Here is an 18,686-nt window from a genome sequence, read left to right on the forward strand (position 1 = left end):
TCCTCCGCAAAAACACACAGTTGTGGACAAATAGGAGGGAGGTCACTCCAGACCCTGAGCATGCTGTTTCTCTGTGAGACGGCCTGGTGTCTACTATCTTCACGGGGCCTCGCGCCCCTCCTCTGGAAAATGGGAGTGCATCCCCTCAGTGCCTGCTCTGGTCGCATCAGATGAGAGCCAATCCATTGCCAGCCACCAGATACGGACTCATGGCGACCTTGCCTGTACAATCGGTAGCATCAGGGGATGGGGGGGCTTAACCACACTTCATTGAGCGCTCACCACGCTGAGCTAGTTTAGAGAGGTTACTTAGGGATCTCTGGGGGAGCACCTTTCATCGCGAGGCTGCTAACCGAGGGTTGGCGAGAGAAAGGCATGGCGACCTGGCCCCATAAAGATTCGAGCCTAGACCGTCGCTTCTTAAACCGGGGCCGCGACCCCAAATAACTGAATGTGAAAAGAAGTTTCTGAACGTGCAACCGTCAACAATGAATTCAAAGGGACGCGCGTCCTGCACTCGGGGCGCTTCCGGCAGCGCTTGCGCCCCGTGCGGCGAGGCGACCTTGCAGGGCACCCAGGGGTGGCGAGGGGAGCAGGCTCCAGAAGCTGGGGATCGCTGGGCCCCCCCGCGCCCGCAGGCAGGGCTCGGCCCGGCACGGAAGACGCAGCCCACAGCGCTGTCCACGCCCCGCCGCCCAGCCAGGACGCCGCGGGCTGCCAGCTCCAGCCAAGCGGCGCAGCGACCGGGGAGGTTAGCAGCCTGGCAGGTGGGGCGGGGGTGGGGCCGACGCGCCGGGGGCGCGAGCGCGGGGCGGGGCTGGGCGGGAAGGGGCGGGGCCAGGTGGGCGGGGCGGGGCCGCGCGGCGCGGCGACCCGGGAGGTTAGCAGCCTGGCAGGTGGGGCGGGGGTGGGGCCGACGCGCCGGGGGCGCGAGCGCGGGGCGGGGCTGGGCGGGAAGGGGCGGGGCCAGGTGGGCGGGGCGGGGGCGGGCCGCGCGGCGCGGCGCGGCGGTTCCGGGATCCCGACCTCCTCGGCCGCGGCGCGCACACCGCTGGCCGCAGCTGGCGGGCGCATGTGGGGGCGCGCGGGGCGGCGGCGCTGCCCGCTGGGGCCGCGGCGGAGCCGGACGACGCTGCTGGCGCTGCTGGCGCTGCTGGCTCTGGCCGGCCTCGGCTCGGTGCTGAGGACGCGGCGCGGGACCCGGGCGGCCGCGGCGGGGGCGGCCCCGCGCAGTCGGCGCCCCTCGGGGCATCCCGGCCCGGTCCTGCCGCGGCCCCCGCTGCCGGCGGACGCTCTGGGCGCGCAGGGCGAGGCGGTGCGGCTGCAGCTGCAGGGCGACGAGCTGCGGCGCCAGGAGGAGAGCGTGCAGCGGCACCAGATCAACATCTACCTCAGCGACCGCATCTCGCTGCACCGCCGCCTGCCCGAGCGCAGGAACCCGCTGTGAGTCCCGGCCCGCCCCTCCCCGGGCCTCAGTTTCCCCATCCGGACAGTGGCTGGGGGCACCAGGGCTCTGCATGGGCGCGGCTCCCGCTTTAACGAGCCTTCCTGGGAAGTGTGGGCCCCCTAAGGTTCAAGTTGGGGCAGGGGCGAGAAGGCGGGAAAGTGGGGGTGGGGTGGGGGGATGGACACATCTCAGAAACGGGCAGATCTGTTGCTAAGTGCCCTCCCCCCTGAAAACAGGGCCTGGGGGGGCGCTCAGCAGGTGGGTTTGGGGAGTCTCCTCAGGCGGCCCGCGCTGCCGGCGGCGCTCTGGCTCCGTGAGTCCTGGACCTCGATGGGAGCGAGGCGAGCCTGGCAGGTGGGCGAAAGGTGGCTGCCCACGCCTCTCCTCACCAGGGCTGGTCCCGGATCTTTGGGGGCAGCGAGGCGGCAGGAGCGCGGAGGCGAGGAGCAGGAGCGACCCTGGGGAGGGCGCCTCTGGCCACGGCCCAGTCCAGCCTGTGGGTGGTGCTGGACCCGAGCCTGTAAGGCCAGAAGGCCCAGTTCCTGTGGAAGCTGCTGGCCGGGCCATTGGGTGCCCTCTGTGTGGGCTCCGCACCAGGAAACACGATGGCAGCAGGAGGAAGGCCAGGTGGCTGCTGCCATCTTGCATCCGGGATTCCTGGCCTCTCGTCCTGTCAGTGAGGTTCCAGGTCTCTGGTGGACCCTTGCTTACAGACTTGGAGGGAAGGAGGGCTTAGAAAGAGTGTCCCTCAGGGAGCCACTGTGGACAGCCTGCCCGGTGTGCTGTCACCCGCTTTCCCCTCGTAAGTTCTGCTCTGGTCACCAGTGTGTGATGGGCTCAGAGGCTAGGTGACCTCCCCAAGGGCCATAAGGGGGCAGTGGGCCTCCTGCTGGTGTCAGGATGGTAGGGGTCTGCTCCTCAGAACTTTGGTCATGGAGAGGATGAGTACCTGGATAAGGAGCCCTCTCCCCTCCTCTAGCCCTCAGAATTTGGATGGACTTGAACTTGACTGCCCTCCCTATTTTTTTTTTTATATCTGGCTGGTGATTTCACCCCACCAGCCACTCCATGGGAGAAAATGTAGCTGTCTGCTTACTTAAAGATTTACAGCCTCAAAACCCCCATAAAACCCACTGCCATCGAGTCAATTCTAACTCAGAGACTCAACTGCCCCTCTAGATGTCAGAGGCTGTACAACCTTTATGGGAGCTGAAAGCCTCCTCTTTCTCCTGTGGAGCAGTTGGTGGAGTAGAACTGATGATCGAATGGTTAGCAGCCTAACTCATAATCCACTACACCACTGGGGCTCCTTCCAAAGACCCTATCGTACGGTTCTACTCTGTCCTAGAGGACTGCACCACGTCAGAATCAACTCACAGCAGTGGGCTGGGTTTGGACTCACCTCTAGCTCCAGGCTTTTCCTGGGGCATTTTTCTGTTCCTATTTCTTCGTACAACTTTGTAGGTGTGTGTGAGGGGTGTAGCCTTCCCCTCTTTACCCAAATGTCTGGCTGCACATCGAAGCAGTAAGGGGAGGGTGGGGGGCACAGCTTTCACGGGAACTCACCCCATGGGAGGTAGAAGCCTGTTTTTTCCCTATCAGTCCTGTTACTTAGCCACTCTTTGGCTCCGTTTTCCCATCTGTAAAAGAGGGAGCCAGTAGAAATAGCCTAACATGTGGGTTCGCCCTAGCACCCCACAGTGGTTCAGTTCCTGCCGTTTCCTCCCCTGTTGGCGAGAGGATTCTCATAAGGCTGCTTCTGAGAGCCATCTAGGGATTGGTCATCAAGGTTTCTTTTCTGGAACCCAGCTTCCTTTATTGTTGGAGGCTGGGACTATTGCTTTGAAACACCGTGGGGCTATGGTGTCCCGTCTCCATGGTGATGCAGCTGCCTGGTGCCCTATCAGGATTGGCTTATAGATCCGGCTGTTGCATTGACCCTGGGAAGTTAATCCAAACACAGCGTGATAAGGAGTTCACTGAATGCCTCCTGCCTTCCATTCCTGCTGTGGGGCCGGTCGGCTATTCTTGCCCGGCTAGACAAAAAGTAGGCTCGAGTCGTGCTGTTTTAAGAAGGCCAGGGCCCCGTGTGGAGACTCACTTCTATTTTAGTTCCTGTAGGAACCCTGGTGGTGTAGTAATTACACACTGGGCTGCTAAACGCAAGGTCAGCAGTTTGAGACCACCAGCCTCTCCGCAGGAGAAAGACAGGGCTTTCTAAGCCCCTAAAGCATTACAGTCTCGAAACTCACAGGGGCAGTTCCCCCAGGTTCTATAAGGTGGCTATGAGGCGGCATCGACTCAATCGCCACAGTGAGTTTGGTTTGGAGTTTCTTGGTTTGGAGTTTCTTGCAGGACTGCAGAGCTGACCAGCTGCCTGAGAAACAGGACCAGCCAAGCCTGAATTCACAGTGGGAGGGGCTTGCCACTAGAGTCTCATCAACAAGCAGGCTAGTGGCAGAGGAAGGATAGTGCTGTTGGGTGGCAGCAAGTAGATTCCCACTCATTCCGAACCCATTCACGTGACAGAGTGGAACTGAAGGATGTAGTCGTCTCAGCTGACTGGCATCTCCGAGATGAGAGCCATCGATTTGCGGGCTCTTTCTCCTTCAGAGCTGCTGCGTGGTTTGAATCACGGGCTTGTTGGTGACTTATTGAGTACTTAACCGTCCTGCCACTGGGCTTTCGCACCACACCCCCAAGGCCCCTTAGAGGGGTCATTGAATGTTGCAGGAGGGAGGATCCCAAGAGCAGCCAGACCAAGCGACACCCCCAGTGCTCACACAGCCCCCTCTGCCAGGCTGGTCTAGAACCCAGGTCTGGTATCTCCTGTCTTGTCTTGGAGGATGTGTGAGGGATTGTTTATGTACTTCAGTTAAGAGCAATCTATGCTGAGTTAAGAAACTTCAGCTTATACAGAGAAGCAAAAATAAATAGATACAAAAATCACGCATTCACCTGCCATTTTGGGAGACCAGTGGTTAACATTTTGCTGTTTGTTCTTTTAGACTTCCTAGTACAGACATGCTAGTCAGCCGCTTGACTCACGGCGACCCAGTGCTCAGTGGAACAAAATGCCAGCCTTTGTCTCCTGGCGGATGGGACTATTGATATCCGAAAGGCTTTCATTGGCTGCTTTTCAGAAATAGTTCTCCAGACCTTTCTTCCTCTTCAGCGTTCTTAGGTTTTGAAAACTGTACATCTAAGTGTGTGGATGAGGACATACTCATCTGTGAGTATGTACATAGGCCCCCTAGGTGTTTTTAACCAAAAAAGCCACCCCAAAACCAGATGCATCGCCATTGAATCTCTATGCTGACTCATAGCACCCCTATAGGACAGGGCAATACTGTGCCTGTGAGCTTCAAAGACTTACGGGAAAAGAGAGCCCTGTCTTTCTCCCTCAGGGAGACTGGTGGTCTTGAACTGCTGATCTTGCAGTTCACAGCCCAGCACACAACCACTACTCCACCAGGGCTCCTAAAGTCACACTCCCAACTCCCGCTAGCAGAAGCAAGAGCTGGAAATGACTGGGAAACTATTTGACTTGGCTCTTCCGGCTGTCTGCAAAGCTGGGTATCAGGTCTGCTTTGACGCTGGACAGGGCCAGACCAGTAAAGAGTCAGTTTGGAGAGTTGGCTGGAATTCTGAGAGACGCCGAGTAGACCGAGCCCCTCTGAGAGCCGAATCCTTCGTGTGCCAGCGACTCCTGCATGGCCTTCTTTATAGCCGTGTCAGTGCTGAGGGGAGAGGGGGGGCAAGGAGTCTTTTCCTAGCAGGGGAGTAAGTACAGGGTTTGCAGCTCTCATTTGACCTGAGCAAGGAGGGGCGCTTGGGGGACCCAGCCGACAGTCCTGGGTTTACAGTGTAAGAGACCTGCCACACACACACTCCCCCTCCAACCTCCCATCAACCCACTGACCTCAGAGATTCTGACTCCTCGGGACCCTGTAACGCAGAGTGTAACTGCGTTTAAAGAAACAGACTCACTTCTCTCCCCTCCGGGACCGCTGTGCTGGGTTCTTGTGGTTGGTCGCTAGCATTTTAACTGCTTTGCCACCAGAGCTCCCGTGAAACCTTCCATAGAACCATCCAGTCAGAATCCGATTGGGCCTGGGGGTGGGGGTGGGGGATGGACTGTGAGGAGGTGGGAACAGGCCAGGATTAGGCCAAGGAGGGGTTCGTGACAAGCCCACTGCCGTTGGAATGAGTCATGACGGCTCGCTTAGCTGTAAGGTGCACACAAGTCAATGATTGCCAACAGCAGTGGTAGAACTTTCATCCACCAGGCAGGAGACCTGGGTTTCATTTCTGGACAAGTCACCTCCTACGTAGATAGCTACCCGCTGTCCGTCAGTGGAGCTCGCGTGCAGCTGTGCTGCCCACAGGCTTCCGTGGAGCCCCCAGGCTCAGACGGACTAGAAAGAAAGGCCTGGCAATCTCCTGAAAATCAGCCAAGGGTAACATGGTGGCTCTCAGTGGCCGCATCCTCAGCGGATGACAGGGATGGGGGAAGGACCCCGGGCAGTGTCTAGCCCCCTGTGTATGGGATCGCCATGAGTCAGTGGCTGACCTGAGGGGAGCTGAAAAGAATGCTCCTGTACTAAAACCTTTGCTACCTGTTTTCATAGAGCAGAGCGGCCTTGAGGTAATAATCTCTATAATGCTGTCTGTCATCATCGTGGCCCGCTTCTCTTTTCTGACTCAGAGAGACCCTTCGCAGGAGGACAAAGGTGGAGCGTGCCGGGCATGTATTTCTCTAGGTACCACGGTGGGGTGCTACGGAGGCAGGCGTGAGCTGTTTTCAGCCGGGGCAGAGGGTCGGAGAGCTGCCTATGGAGTCTCGGCCGTGTGGGTGTCTTGACCTCTTGCTCTGGTTTGGGCCTTGTTAATGACACACTTGCATGAGTGACTTGGAGCTCTGAGTTCAGGAGTTGACTGCTGGGGGGCAAAGACCCTCAAAGTCGTTCAGCCAAGGTCATTCAGTGACAGAAAGTGTTCGTCTGGCTGGGGCTGGCAGAGGGAGCTGGTCAGAGGGGGCTGTGTCTCTTTCGCAGACATGCTTGTCTGTTCTCACAGCATCAACTTCAGAGAAACATACAGGGTGTAACGCTTCTTGGACTAACGGGTGGTTCCTTTGCTTCTGAGAGGTTGTAAACTACAGGGTCTTTTATGAATTCTTTTTAAAAAAAAAAAGTAGCTGATCATGGCTGAGCTAACAGTTTGCCAAGCAAATTAGCAAGCCAGACGCAGCATTCGGCAATTGATCCACAGACGGTTCGGTGACATTGGTGGTGGTCCCCACAGTGCGTCAGCATTCCCTCTGTTGCAGTTGGGTTCTCCATTTCTGTTCTCTCAGTTTCTGTTTCCCTGGCCTTCCTGCTTACTTCACTTGGTTTTGCAAATGCTCTCTGTATGGTCTTTAAAGTGTTTCTGAAGTTGTCACTGGGGGGGGGTTCCCAGAGCAGGCCATCAGCTCTAAACCCAGCCTTCAGACACCTTCAGTTTCAGCCCACTCATGGCGATCCCCACAGTCTAGCGTCGCTGTCCCCACTCCTTCCCTGTTTCCTGTCTCCCTTTTGCCCCTTTGCCCTCACCCGGTTTCGTATTCTAAAGTGTGTGTACCTCACTAGTGGTATCGTGCCCCTTACAGGCCAGTTATTTGGTTGAAATTTGAGTCGTGGGGATGAGTTCAGTTGCTGACCTGAAGATGATGAAGGGCCATCGTGTCCCGGGTTCCTACGATGTGTACAGTAACTGACCGGGGAGCCTGTTATGATCTAGAATTTTGAATTTCATTCCACATTTTCCTCCCACTCTGTCCAGGATCCTCTAGGATGATCCCGTTTCTAGGCATGGTGGTGACTGGGCACCAGCTAGTTCTTCTGGCCTCAGCGTTGTGGAGACTGCTGTTCACGTGGTCCAACAGTCCATTGGAGGAGTTGTTTCCATCTCTTTGCTTTACGTCCCTTTTATTTCCTCTGGACCAGATGAGACCAATAGTTGCACCTTCGATGGCTGCTCACGCTGATTTAAGACCCAGTTTCTCCTCACCAGAGCAGGATGGTGAGCCTGGTCGTTGTGGGCTGAGTTATTCTGATTGACCTTGGTAGACCTGAGCCTCCAGGGACAGCAGCTCATTCCTTTCATGTGTTTGCTTGTGTCTCATTTGTTTTTCTCCCATGAATGTTAATTTTGCTCGACCTGTCTTGTACTTACCTTCAATTGTGCCAGAGCAGCTAAGAGATGGTTGCTGGGTACCACCTAGACCCTCTGGTCTCAGGTCTAGTGGAGGCTGTGGTGCCTGGAGTCCAGTAGTCCTTTGGGTCAGTTGTTTCTTTAAAGCCTGCTCTCTTTCTCTCTCTGTTCCTTAACTTAAAATTTTTATTTTGGGTTTTCATTTCGAATTGGTTTTCCATTCAAGTCACATGCATTTCGTGTCCTAACACGGATTGCCGTCCACACAATGTGACAGCACTCTTCCCACTTCTTCCTTGTGTTGACCATCCCGTCTTCCTCCTTTCCTTTATCTCGCTGCCCTCCGAGCGTTATCCATGGGAAAACGCTGCCCGCTTGATCTCATCTTCTAGGCCTCTCTATCTTTGGGCTGAAAGTTGAGCCATGGAGTGTCCTCAGGGCCATAACCTCTCAGGGTTCCATCAGGTCCTGTCAAACTAGTAAGACTGATCTCTCTCTCTCTCTCTCTCTCTCTCTCTCTCTCTCTCTCTCTCTCTCTCTCTCTCTCTCTCTCTCTCTGTTGTTCTATGTTTTGCTCCTACTCTATGCACACTTTTCTACTGTGTTCCCTTTCAGACCATCAGCAGTGGGAGCCACACACCATCCCTTTCTTCTGGTCTCAGAGTCGCGGAGCCAGCAATCTGGACTCTTCTTTGCTCCATAAAGAATGAGATTAATAGTGGTAACACAGGTGGCTGCTTACCAGCTTTTCAGACCCCAGTTGCTACTCACCACAGTAAGATGTCGATTGTTAGGTCATTGACACAGATGTCCCTGAAGACTTGTATCTTTCTCTAGTCTTCCAGACCAGAATCATCTCAATCCCAGGAGGTGTCTGGCTACAGCTAAAAGGTTTTCCTGACTGCCTCCCATACACGGGAGCAGAGTCATGAAAACTTCTTAGACATAACCTTGAAGGACGGAGTCACTGTGCCTGGGGGCTCAGGACCATCGTCTTGGGGGACATCAAGGTTAATTGTTGAACATAGTCCACAAAGATAACATTTACTTCTTACTTTGGAGACGGGAGCAGTTTAAACTCACAGTAGCCATCTATGGTGCCATTCTTGTTCTCTGAGGAAAGAAAGATGATGGAAATCAAAAGACTCGTGGAAACCATCAGTCCAGTGGACTAATGAACTATGTTAACATCAGTGTCTAAAACGCTGAGACCAGAAGGAGATGGTGCTCAGCTACACTATCAACTGCTCTGAAAGGGATCACATTAGAAGGTCCTGGACAGAATGGGAGCAAAATGTGGAACAAAATTCAAAATTATAAAAGAAACCAGGCGTACTGGTCAGATGGAGACTAGCAGACCCCTGAGACATTGGTTCATTCTTCAGGTCTCAAACTGAACTCGCCGCATGGCTCCAGTTTCTGCCACACAGCGGAGAGGTCTAGCAAGGGGGCCACAGCACTAGGGAGGCATGCGTGCCTAGAATAAGCAACCATATGGATATGGAAAGACCCAAGGACAAAGTTCAGAAGGGATGCGGAAGGAAGGAGGAATAGAAACGGGAAACCCGGGGAGTAAGTGGGGTAAGTGATGTTACGTTGCGGGGATAGCAGTCTGTGGCATGAAACAAAAATGTGTACGAGTTGATAAATGGACAACTGATCCGTGCCAGAAACCTTTACCCAATTCCCATTGAAAAGGTAACTCAACGAAGTAGTGTGTGTGTGTGTGTGTGTGTGTGTTAGGATTCTTTTGGTTACAAGCGATCAAAAACAACACAGATGGACTTAGACATAAAGGGAGTGCGGGACTTCTATGGTAGTAAAGTCCAGCATGAGAACTGGATTCCAGTTCTGAGTTCTGGATCTTGGGACTCAAATGGCATTGTCAGCAAATATACTGATTTGCCAGGCGTGTGACCCTCCAGAGTGTGAGTGAGTGTGTGTGTGAGTGTGAGTGAGTGTGTGTGTGAGTGAGTGTGTGTGTGTGTGTGTGTGTGTGTGTGTGATCACCCGACATAAACCCCATAGACTGGGCTGGAAGCATGGCTCATGAAAAAGAAGGAAAGGTCCCCTACTGTGAAGGAGAAGGAAAAGGTTTCGACAATTGAAACTCACCAGTGTGCAGTATAAACTCCCTGGCCTGTTCCACAAAGAATATGAGTTTTAATTTTATTTTTAAAGGGTATTTATGGGATGGCTTTACGATGAAGATAAAAGATCATAAGGCGTTCACTGCACCCATTCATCCTCACCGTATATTTGAGGGGCTCGGAAAAGTTTGTGGAAAAAGTCCATTACCTTTTACCTTTGAATTCCATTTCCCCCGACCTTTTTGGAGCCTTCTCCTATTATACCATCGGGGCTTACTGTAGTTCTGACCCAATTAAGTTGTTCTGAGGGCTAAAGGGTGTAGTGCTTATGAGAACGCTTCCCCTGTACCTTACCTGTGGTCAACAATCAGCACGCGCGGTGCTGTGCGGCGGTAATGTACAGTACAAGGCGTCCCGATAAGCCACGTAGGGCTCAGCCCATGTCCTCACAGAGCACGGGGGATATGTCCCCAGACCCTTAGGGAATGATATTGTTACTCCGATTGCCATGAAATTGGCTCAGTGCTTCCTTTTGTCCCCAAGTCAAAAGCCATGCAGTTATTTCTGCCTAATCAAAGGATCTGCAGCCTTTTACTGTCAGCACACTGGGCAAGGGTTGCTTCCTTCCTAGAGGCACTATGAGGATCACTGTTGAGAGGCAGTCTAGAAGGACATACTGGACTTCCTAAGGAGGCTGGCTGCCTCTAGGAGTCGCTTTAAAGGAAGCAGCAGAAACACAGCAGGCTAAGACAAAAGGCGAGGGCAGAAGATTCCATGCTTGCCCCATGAAGTCATTTGTTATGGGAGCTGAAGTAATAGGATCCAGCTACATAAAAGTACTTTCTTTGTGGCGACAGAAATCATGCGTGTCCGTGCTAAGGCACGTTTAAAATGCAGAGAAATAGAAAGAAGTAAATGAAAGTCAGTGGCCATTCCACATTTCAGAAGTAACCATTGTTTGTGCTTTTGGAACATTCCCCACCCCCCCCCATTGTTTATTGTGTGACTGCATGTACCCACATCGTGGATAGAAGCGACACGGGTTGCTTATAGATCTGTGCCCCACTCTGACAGTTTTATTTACATATAATTGACATATCACACGTTTCAGTAGTTCGGTCATATTCAAAAGGGTTGTGTAAGCATTACCACAAACAATTTTAGGACATTCTTTCTGGTACTCATTGTGGCTGCCTCCCCGTTACCCACCAGTCTCCCTTGCCATGCCCCCAGGAAACGACTCCTCCAGTCTCTGTCTCTATGACGTACCTATCCTGGATTTCGTGTACAGGAAAGCATATCAAATCAAACCAACAACGACAGAACAGACAAAACTCTCAAAAGAAAAGAAAGCAGAACATATTAAAAACTGGAGCAAAGTTTTGTTTGGCCTGCTATGTTTCTGCTTCTTCCTTTACAATGATCCCTGAAGGCATTCGCCTTGACCATCGAATCGCAAGGGAGATCAAATGAGAAGGGGAGGCCTCATTCAGACGGCTGTTTGTTTCCAGGGGAGCCTTTCAGACTTCAGACACTTCTTTCTGACAGCCAGGCACCGTTCGCTTTCTTCACCATACGGTAACCTAACGACACAGGCAGTAATCTACCCCATGATTCACTCGGTGTGATAACAAGGCATTCCCATCCCTGGCCCAGAGTCACAGGGGGTTCACTGGAGGCTTGATCTACATGGGGGACCCCACAACTGGGATTTAGGCTTTCACGGCCATCCATGGCCTTCTGCAAACTGGGTCTCTGTCCCCACCCACCCCCATTGCTGTCAGCCACTTCCATAAATGAGACCTGTTGGTGGTTTGCAGGTGCCACCTCTAAGTCCTATGACCCTGAGTTCATCCCTGCTTCCTCTGAGGACGGGCTTCTGTGTCAACCAAGGAACTGTCCGCTCCAAGTAACAGCAAACCAGACTAAAAGGAGGGGTTCCTGCCGCCGCCAGCCAGGCCCACTGCGGAGCTGGGTTGGGGCCACCACACCCCCTCAGGGGACTGCCTTAGAAGGGAGTCAGGTGGCATGGGTACTGGGGCATTCCTGTAGTCTGCAGCATCCTGGGAATGCTCGTGCATTCGAGGCTGGTGCATTCCCTCAGCACGCCACCCTGGTTCAGTGTAGACTGTAGACTCCCTGGCTGGATGCTGGGGAGCAGCTAGAGGGACCGGAAGTAACCAGGGTGATGTGAGCCACACATGCTGCATGAGAGGTGTGCTGGGACATGCAACCCTGAGGAGCAAGCTGCTACCTGGCTCAGGGGCACCGGGAAGTGGTGCTGGCGGAGGAGAACTGGGCCGGTTGAGTTCTAGCCTGAGCCCGAGGCCCAGGGAGGCCGGAGTGGGCTGGGCCAGGCAGGCCCAGTCAGGAACTGCTGGAAGGGCAGGCTGGACAGCTCTCTCCCTCCTGATTCTGCTGTGTGTGTGGTCAGAGCATATTGAACATCATGGGTAGAACCTTTCCTAGAGTCGCCGGTGCTCCAGGTATTTCTGGGGACTCAGCAAGGTCTTGGGCAGGTTATGTCTAGTTCCCTAGGGGCAATCTTGAGGCCACAGCCACTGCCACGCTCCTTGCTCCATCCCCAGCCCCATCCTGGGCCCGGAGCCTGCGGTCCTAATCCCTGAGGCTGCGTCGTGTTTGCAGGTGCATGGAGAAGAAGTATGACTATGAGAATTTCCCAAGAACATCCGTGATCATCGCGTTTTATAACGAAGCCTGGTCCACTCTCCTTCGGACGGTCTACAGTGTGCTCGAGACATCGCCAGACATCCTTCTGGAGGAAGTCATCCTCGTCGATGACTACAGTGACAGAGGTCAGTCCCCGACGGGGAAGAAGGCCTTGCTCCACGGCAGTGACCGTGGGGTGGGTGACACAGGGTGGATAGAAGAGGCCTGGAACAGATGGGCTTCCCGCGCCCCTCCCTCTGCACCCAGCAGTGATGGGGCTCAGGGCCTGGGGTGCAGGTGTAATGCCTGAGGGCTCTACTGCACAATGCTTTGGGGATCAGCAGAGGACGGACTCCGCCTGGGGGCCAGGAAGACTTCACAGAGGTGGGTGGCCTGAATCTCCCAGACGGAGAGTGTGTTGGGCAGGGGAGGTTGAGGAGGGCATCTCAGAGAGAGGGCCTCAAACGTGGAAAGTCTGTTGTTTGGATCGGTAAGTCACTCAGGAAGTTCCAGAGTGCCAGCTGTGTCCAGGGAGTGGGGAAGATGAGGTGGGATGGGTGCAGAGGGGCGGGTCGCTGGCCTTGGCTGGAAGAGATTGGACTACATTATTATGAGGGCAGGGTGATCAACAGGAGGGAAGTTTGGGCCTTTAGAGGGGCCCTGGGTTGGCATGTAGAGAATGGGGGTTGAGGGGAGCTCACCAGGGAGGGGAAGGGCTATATCAAGGTGGCCCTGGTGGGAGGTGGGCTTGGAGTCTAGTGGTGGCCAAGGAGGGAGGCAGAAGGAGGGATTGGAGGACTGTTGCAGACTGGAAAAGGGTGTAAGGGGGTGAGCAAGAGGGAGGTGAGAGGGGAACTCCAGCCTCCTGGCCTGTACAGGAGTGTGTGTGTGTGTGTGTGTGTGTGTGTGTGTGTGTGTGTGCGCATGCGTGTTGTCCTCTCTTATGTTCTATTTGTTGTGCTCTATTGCTATTTTTCAATAGTAGAAGGAAGTGCTATGGAAGACCGTGGCAGTGGGGAGCAAGGGGGTGGACCTCGGAGGCAGGGCCTCCCGTAGATGGCGAATAGCTAGCACCACCAAAGGAAGATCTTGGGGAGACCCACCCCGCTGCCTCTTCAGGCCAGGGAGTAGCAAGTACAGGTCCTGGAAGGTGGAGAGCACACCTGTGGGCAGTGCTGGAGGAGAAAGCTGTTACTGGGGAGGCAGGGCCGGCCGGTAGGGCCTCTGAGGCTGCAAGAGGGGTTGAGCTTCCTGATAGAAGCCATGGGGGGACATCTGAGCTGGGAGGACAGTTGGGTGCTGAGGAGCCACTCTCCTGCTGTGTGGACAATGTCAGGGCGAGGCAGGCAGGGCTGCGCCACCAGGCCCACGAGTTTGGCTTGGACGGGCGGTCGCCATGGGGCTGGGATAGCAGGCAATGAGCCAGCCAATCTCGGGCGACTGGCTCTGAAGGGCAGCTATGCCGACCCGAGGGGAAATGTCTGGGCTGTAATCACAGGTGAAGCGGGGTCTTTCTTCGTTGTTAGAGATTGTTGCAAACCAAATTACTACTCCTGGGCCACCCAGGAGGGAGCAGCTTCTGCTTGCTGGGCATCTGCTGTCTCAGCACCGAGCCTGCTGTCTGACTGCAAAACCCAGCCTGGATATGCCCTTGTGGGTGTGTGCAGTCTCCAGGTGCCATGAAAAGTGAGCACTGTCATGCAAAGTGTTGGAGGCTCATGTCCACCTGGAGGCGCTTTAGAAGAAAGGCCTGGTGATATGCTTCTAAAAACAAACAAACAAAAAACCACAGCCGCTGAAAACCCTATGGGGCAGTTCTACTCTGACCCACAGGGGGCGCTGTGAGTCTGTCCACTAAGGGGCAGCTGGTTTCAGTCTATTGTCTGGCCAGCCTCACAGAGACTCATACCACTGATCTCTCTCTCACGTCACACATCTGGTGTCCGTGGTCCAGACTAGAGTGGGGGCTTGTTGGTATCTGGGCACCCAGCGGTTGATCTGCCTTTTCTAGGATGGCTGCTACCTGAGTCTGTGTGGTCTAGGCTGGCCTCCACCTGCTGCTTACCCAGGCCAGTGGGAGCAGTTTAAAGCAGACGAGAGCCTTTCCATTTCCGGACACTACCTGCAAGGTTCCTTAGGTTCCTTTGCGTGGACCTTGGTCTCAAGGGCACCCTGGCTACAAGAGAGGACAGCTCATTGTCTGGGGAGTGGGGGCTCTAGGGGATAAGAGACATGTCTGTGGCAGCTTGTTGAGCCAGGCGAGGGTGTGATGCGGAGTGCAGCAGCCTGGAAACCCACAGGGACAGTTCTGTTGTCCTACAGTGTGGCTGTGGGTTGGCATTGAGAAGGGCAGTGGATTTGGTTTGGTTTCCACTCAGTCTACTGACCCAGGTGGTCGCCACAATGATCACAGGGAACTCGACTCCCTCTAACGTTCAGTCTCAGAGGGCTTTTCCTTCTGGGCACACGCTTCCTGCTCTGATGCCTTCCCTGGCAAACTGCTTGCTCAAAACGCTCCAAAGTTAAACAGGGTTTTCCCTGCAGACCCCCCTTCAAACGTAAAACTCCTCTTCTGTCAGCGGTTCTGGGTGGGGCTCAGGTTTTCTTTCTAAGCCCCTTACTCTACCTTGGCTTCAAACAGAAAAGCTTTCTCTTTCTTTTTATAGAATCATTTTATTGGGGGCTCATCCAATTCTTATCACAATCCATCCATCCATCCATTGTGTCAAGCACATTTGTACATGTGTTGCCCTCATCATTCTCAAAACATTTGCTTTCTACTTGAGCTCTTGATATCAGCTCCTCATCCCTCCCCCACACAAAAAGCTTTTTCTTTTCAAACAATTCTTTACTCTCCTTTAGCATAAAGAATCAAATAATCTGGAGGAGAAAACAACAGGACCTGCAGTTCCGGGGGGCAGGGGGAGGGGGGAACGCAGGAAAGGGGGAGGCAGGGGAAAGGAAGTGTGTGTTAACAAACCCAGCGACCAGGAAATAATAAGGTCGATGGTGAGGAGGGCATAGGATGCCTGTAGGGCGTGATCAAAGGCAATGTAGCCAAGAGGAATTAATGAAACTCGAATCAAGGCCGAACATGACAGTGGGACAAGAGGAAAGTAAAAGGAAATAGAGGAAACAATAAGGAGGCAAATGGGCATTTATAGAAGTCTAAATACTGACATGTACATTCATAAATATATTTATATATGACAATGGGGAAATAGATCCATGTGCATATATTTATAGGTTAAGTATTAAGGTAGCAGACAAACAAGTCCTTCCTCAACGCAAGTACACTTTGTTCTAATAACCTGGCATTCCATTATGCTCAGCTTCCTGATATGACTGCCAAAGACAAAATGGGTACATAAGCAAATGTGAAAAAAGCTTATGGTGCCCGGCTATCAACAGAGATAGTGTTTGGGGTCTTAAAGCTAGACAAGCGGCCATCTAGCTGAGAAGCAACAAAGCCCACATGGAAGAAGCACACCAGCCTGTGTGATCATGAAGTGTCGATGGGATCAGGCATTAAAGACCCAGAACAAAAAATCATACTGATGTGGATGAGGGGGAGTGTGGAGTGGAGACAATTGGACATCCCCTTATAGAAGGGTCACGAAGAAGAGACAAGCCAGTGAGGGTGCAGTATAGCACCAATGAAACATACAACTTTCCTCTAGTTCTTTATTGGTTCCTCCCCATCCACTATCATGACCCCAGCTCTACCTCACAAAGCCGGCTAGACCAGAGCATGTACAGGGGTACAGATAAGAGCTGGAAACACAGGGAATCCAAGACAGATAACAGCCCCCTCAGGGCCAATAATGAGAGTAGTGATACCAGGAGGGTGAGGGGAAGATGGGAGGAGAGAGCGGGAAGGGATCACAATCTACGTATAACCCCCTCCTAGGGGGATGGACGACAGAAAAGTGGGTGAAGGGAGACATCCGGTCAGTGTAAGATATGAAAAAAATGATAAATTATCATGGTTGGCGAGGGAGGGCAGATTGGGGAGGGAGGGTAAGTAAATGAGGAGCCCATACCAAGGGCTCAAGTAGAAAGAAAATGTTTTGAAAATGATGATGACAGCAAATGTAAAAATGTGCTTGACACAATGGGTGGATGTAAGAGCTGTATGAGTCCCCAGTAAAATGATTTTAAAAAAACAAACACAGGCTGAAGGCGGACCTACAAGCTCCTATAATCATGACTGATAGTCTGTATCACAATAACAAGTTGGAAAAATATTGAGTATCAGTGCAGATAAGCAAACATACAAGCCTTAGACTTTAAAAATAATGCCTAAATACAACTATCTCTTCTCCACCCACGGGCTGTATCTCTTTGTGTACATATGACTGGAGACTGGCAGTCTGGCTCAGAAGGCGCTGACCTCCTTTAATCCTGACCAACCAGGCTTCTTCCCCTGGCCTCTCCAGAAGCAGCTGTTTTCTTCTCAGCTGCAGCATATCATTCCTTTCAGCCCTTACAAGGAACAGTCACCAACATAGCCATGCTGGGAACCACATGTTTTACTCCCCATGCCTTTTTAGAACCGTCTTTTAAAAACTCCAGGCTTCTACAAGTCTGACGCCACCACGAGCCTCGATGGTGCGGGCTCAATGGTCTGCAAATTTTGCTCTTAAGTTTATCCTTCGGTGGCTACGCAGAACTCACAGACGATACTCGTGATCAAAGGGTTTAATAAGGAAGTTAACCAGGTGTGATGTCAGTGGGAAGTGCTCTGAGTTGAGTTGTTTATCTGGACATACTACAAAGTTCTATCCAGTCTGTTAATACGTGCCCACAGGACCTGCCCCCTCCTCTAAGTCTCAACAGGAAGGCATTCAGCTTAAGCTCCATGGGTCAAGCAAACCCAGCTCTCTTAATTAAGGGTGCCCAGAGGCACCCCACTCCAGTAAGCTTCAGCCCAAAGGCACTCAGCCCCACTGCTGGGGCAAGTCCAGCTTCCACAATTAAGTGCCCAGAGCCACCCCACTCTGCAAGCTGGCCTCCTGCACAAAAGCCCTCGGCTTTACTTATCCTGTGGGTTGAGAAGTGCGTCACTCTGTTTCCATGCTCTGGCTCTTGGTTCTGCTGTTGCCCCTCGAGGTCTCACTCTCTTCTGGATCCAGGAGGTTCACTGCGCAGGGACTTCGGGTCCAGAGGATGTGCTCCACTCTTGGTTCTTGCTGGTAATGAGATCCTCCCTCCTGTTTCCCAGAGGGCTCATTTTATATGCAGCAGGATGGCACTCTGGGAAATCCTATTCCCAGTTACTCCCCAGTGAGTCCTGTCTGTAGCTTCCCAGACCCATGCAGGGAAAAGCCGTTTGGTGGGAGACTCTGGCTAGAAGGGCCACATTAAGTCATTCCCCGCCCCTGCACAACAAGGGTCCAAGGTTGAATCCCAGATACAACCCCTGGTGGTTGGTTGTCCAACTTTGAGCAAATGGTGTGACCAGTCTAAACCTTTGCAGGGCCCCTGCCCCTGGGCAATGGAGTTAATCCTGTGGCTTACCATGCGGGGTCGCTGTCAGGGGTAAACACGGCATTGGAGTAACCCTCATCCAGTGCTCACCGTTGTCTTTATTCAGCCAGTCAGGCAGTTCCAAAGTACAAAAACATTTTCCCTGGATGTATTTTCTCTGAAACAAGTGTCAGACTCTTATTTCTAACTGCAGGCATTTAGAAGCTCCCCGGTTGGCAGAACCACAGTGTGCACTCCGTCTAACCCAGCTCAGTTAGCTCTTAAATGCACTGTACCGTGGGGCTGAGCCGTCCCCTCAAGCCGTAATGGTACTGTACAGAGGTAGGCGAGACACCAGGGTGCTGGTCCCCCTGGGTGAAGATCACCAGGCCTTTGTCACAAGGTGCCTCTGGGCAGATTGGAACTGCCAACCTTTCCGTTAGTAGCTGAGCATCTCTCCGTGAGCACCGTCTGAGATTTCAGGGAAAAGAAGGCTGGTGCCTCTTTAGTCTTCTTTCCAGGATTGGGACGAGGGGGTCTGCTCCGGTGTTGCTCGTGGTGACCCTTGTTACTCGGCCTGCTTTCCCCAGAGCACCTGAAGGAGCGCCTAGCCACGGAGCTGTCCGGCCTGCCGAAGGTGCGCCTGATCCGCGCGAACAAGCGGGAAGGCCTGGTGCGTGCCCGGCTGCTGGGGGCGTCCGCGGCAAGGGGCGATGTGCTGACCTTCCTGGACTGTCACTGCGAGTGCCACGAAGGCTGGCTAGAGCCTCTGCTGGAGAGGTGCGTGTGCTGCCACCCGGGGGGAGGGTGGG

At 53.5% G+C, this 18,686-nt stretch overlaps 1 protein-coding gene across 1 annotated transcript in view; it reads left to right on the plus strand.

Annotated features, from left to right (window-relative positions):
* The first annotated feature begins 1,072 nt into the window (after positions 1-1,072).
* The window catches only part of GALNT12 (polypeptide N-acetylgalactosaminyltransferase 12), a 30,127-nt gene continuing 12,513 nt past the window's right edge, over positions 1,073-18,686 (plus strand). The window contains exons 1-3 of the mRNA XM_075558991.1: positions 1,073-1,443; positions 12,382-12,551; positions 18,465-18,654. Coding sequence (XP_075415106.1) covers positions 1,073-1,443; positions 12,382-12,551; positions 18,465-18,654 — 731 coding nt within the window. The remainder of the gene's footprint in view (positions 1,444-12,381; positions 12,552-18,464; positions 18,655-18,686) is intronic.

Source organism: Tenrec ecaudatus, chromosome 10, assembly GCF_050624435.1.
Source record: "Tenrec ecaudatus isolate mTenEca1 chromosome 10, mTenEca1.hap1, whole genome shotgun sequence".
In the NCBI taxonomy this organism is placed as follows: Eukaryota; Metazoa; Chordata; class Mammalia; order Afrosoricida; family Tenrecidae; genus Tenrec; species Tenrec ecaudatus.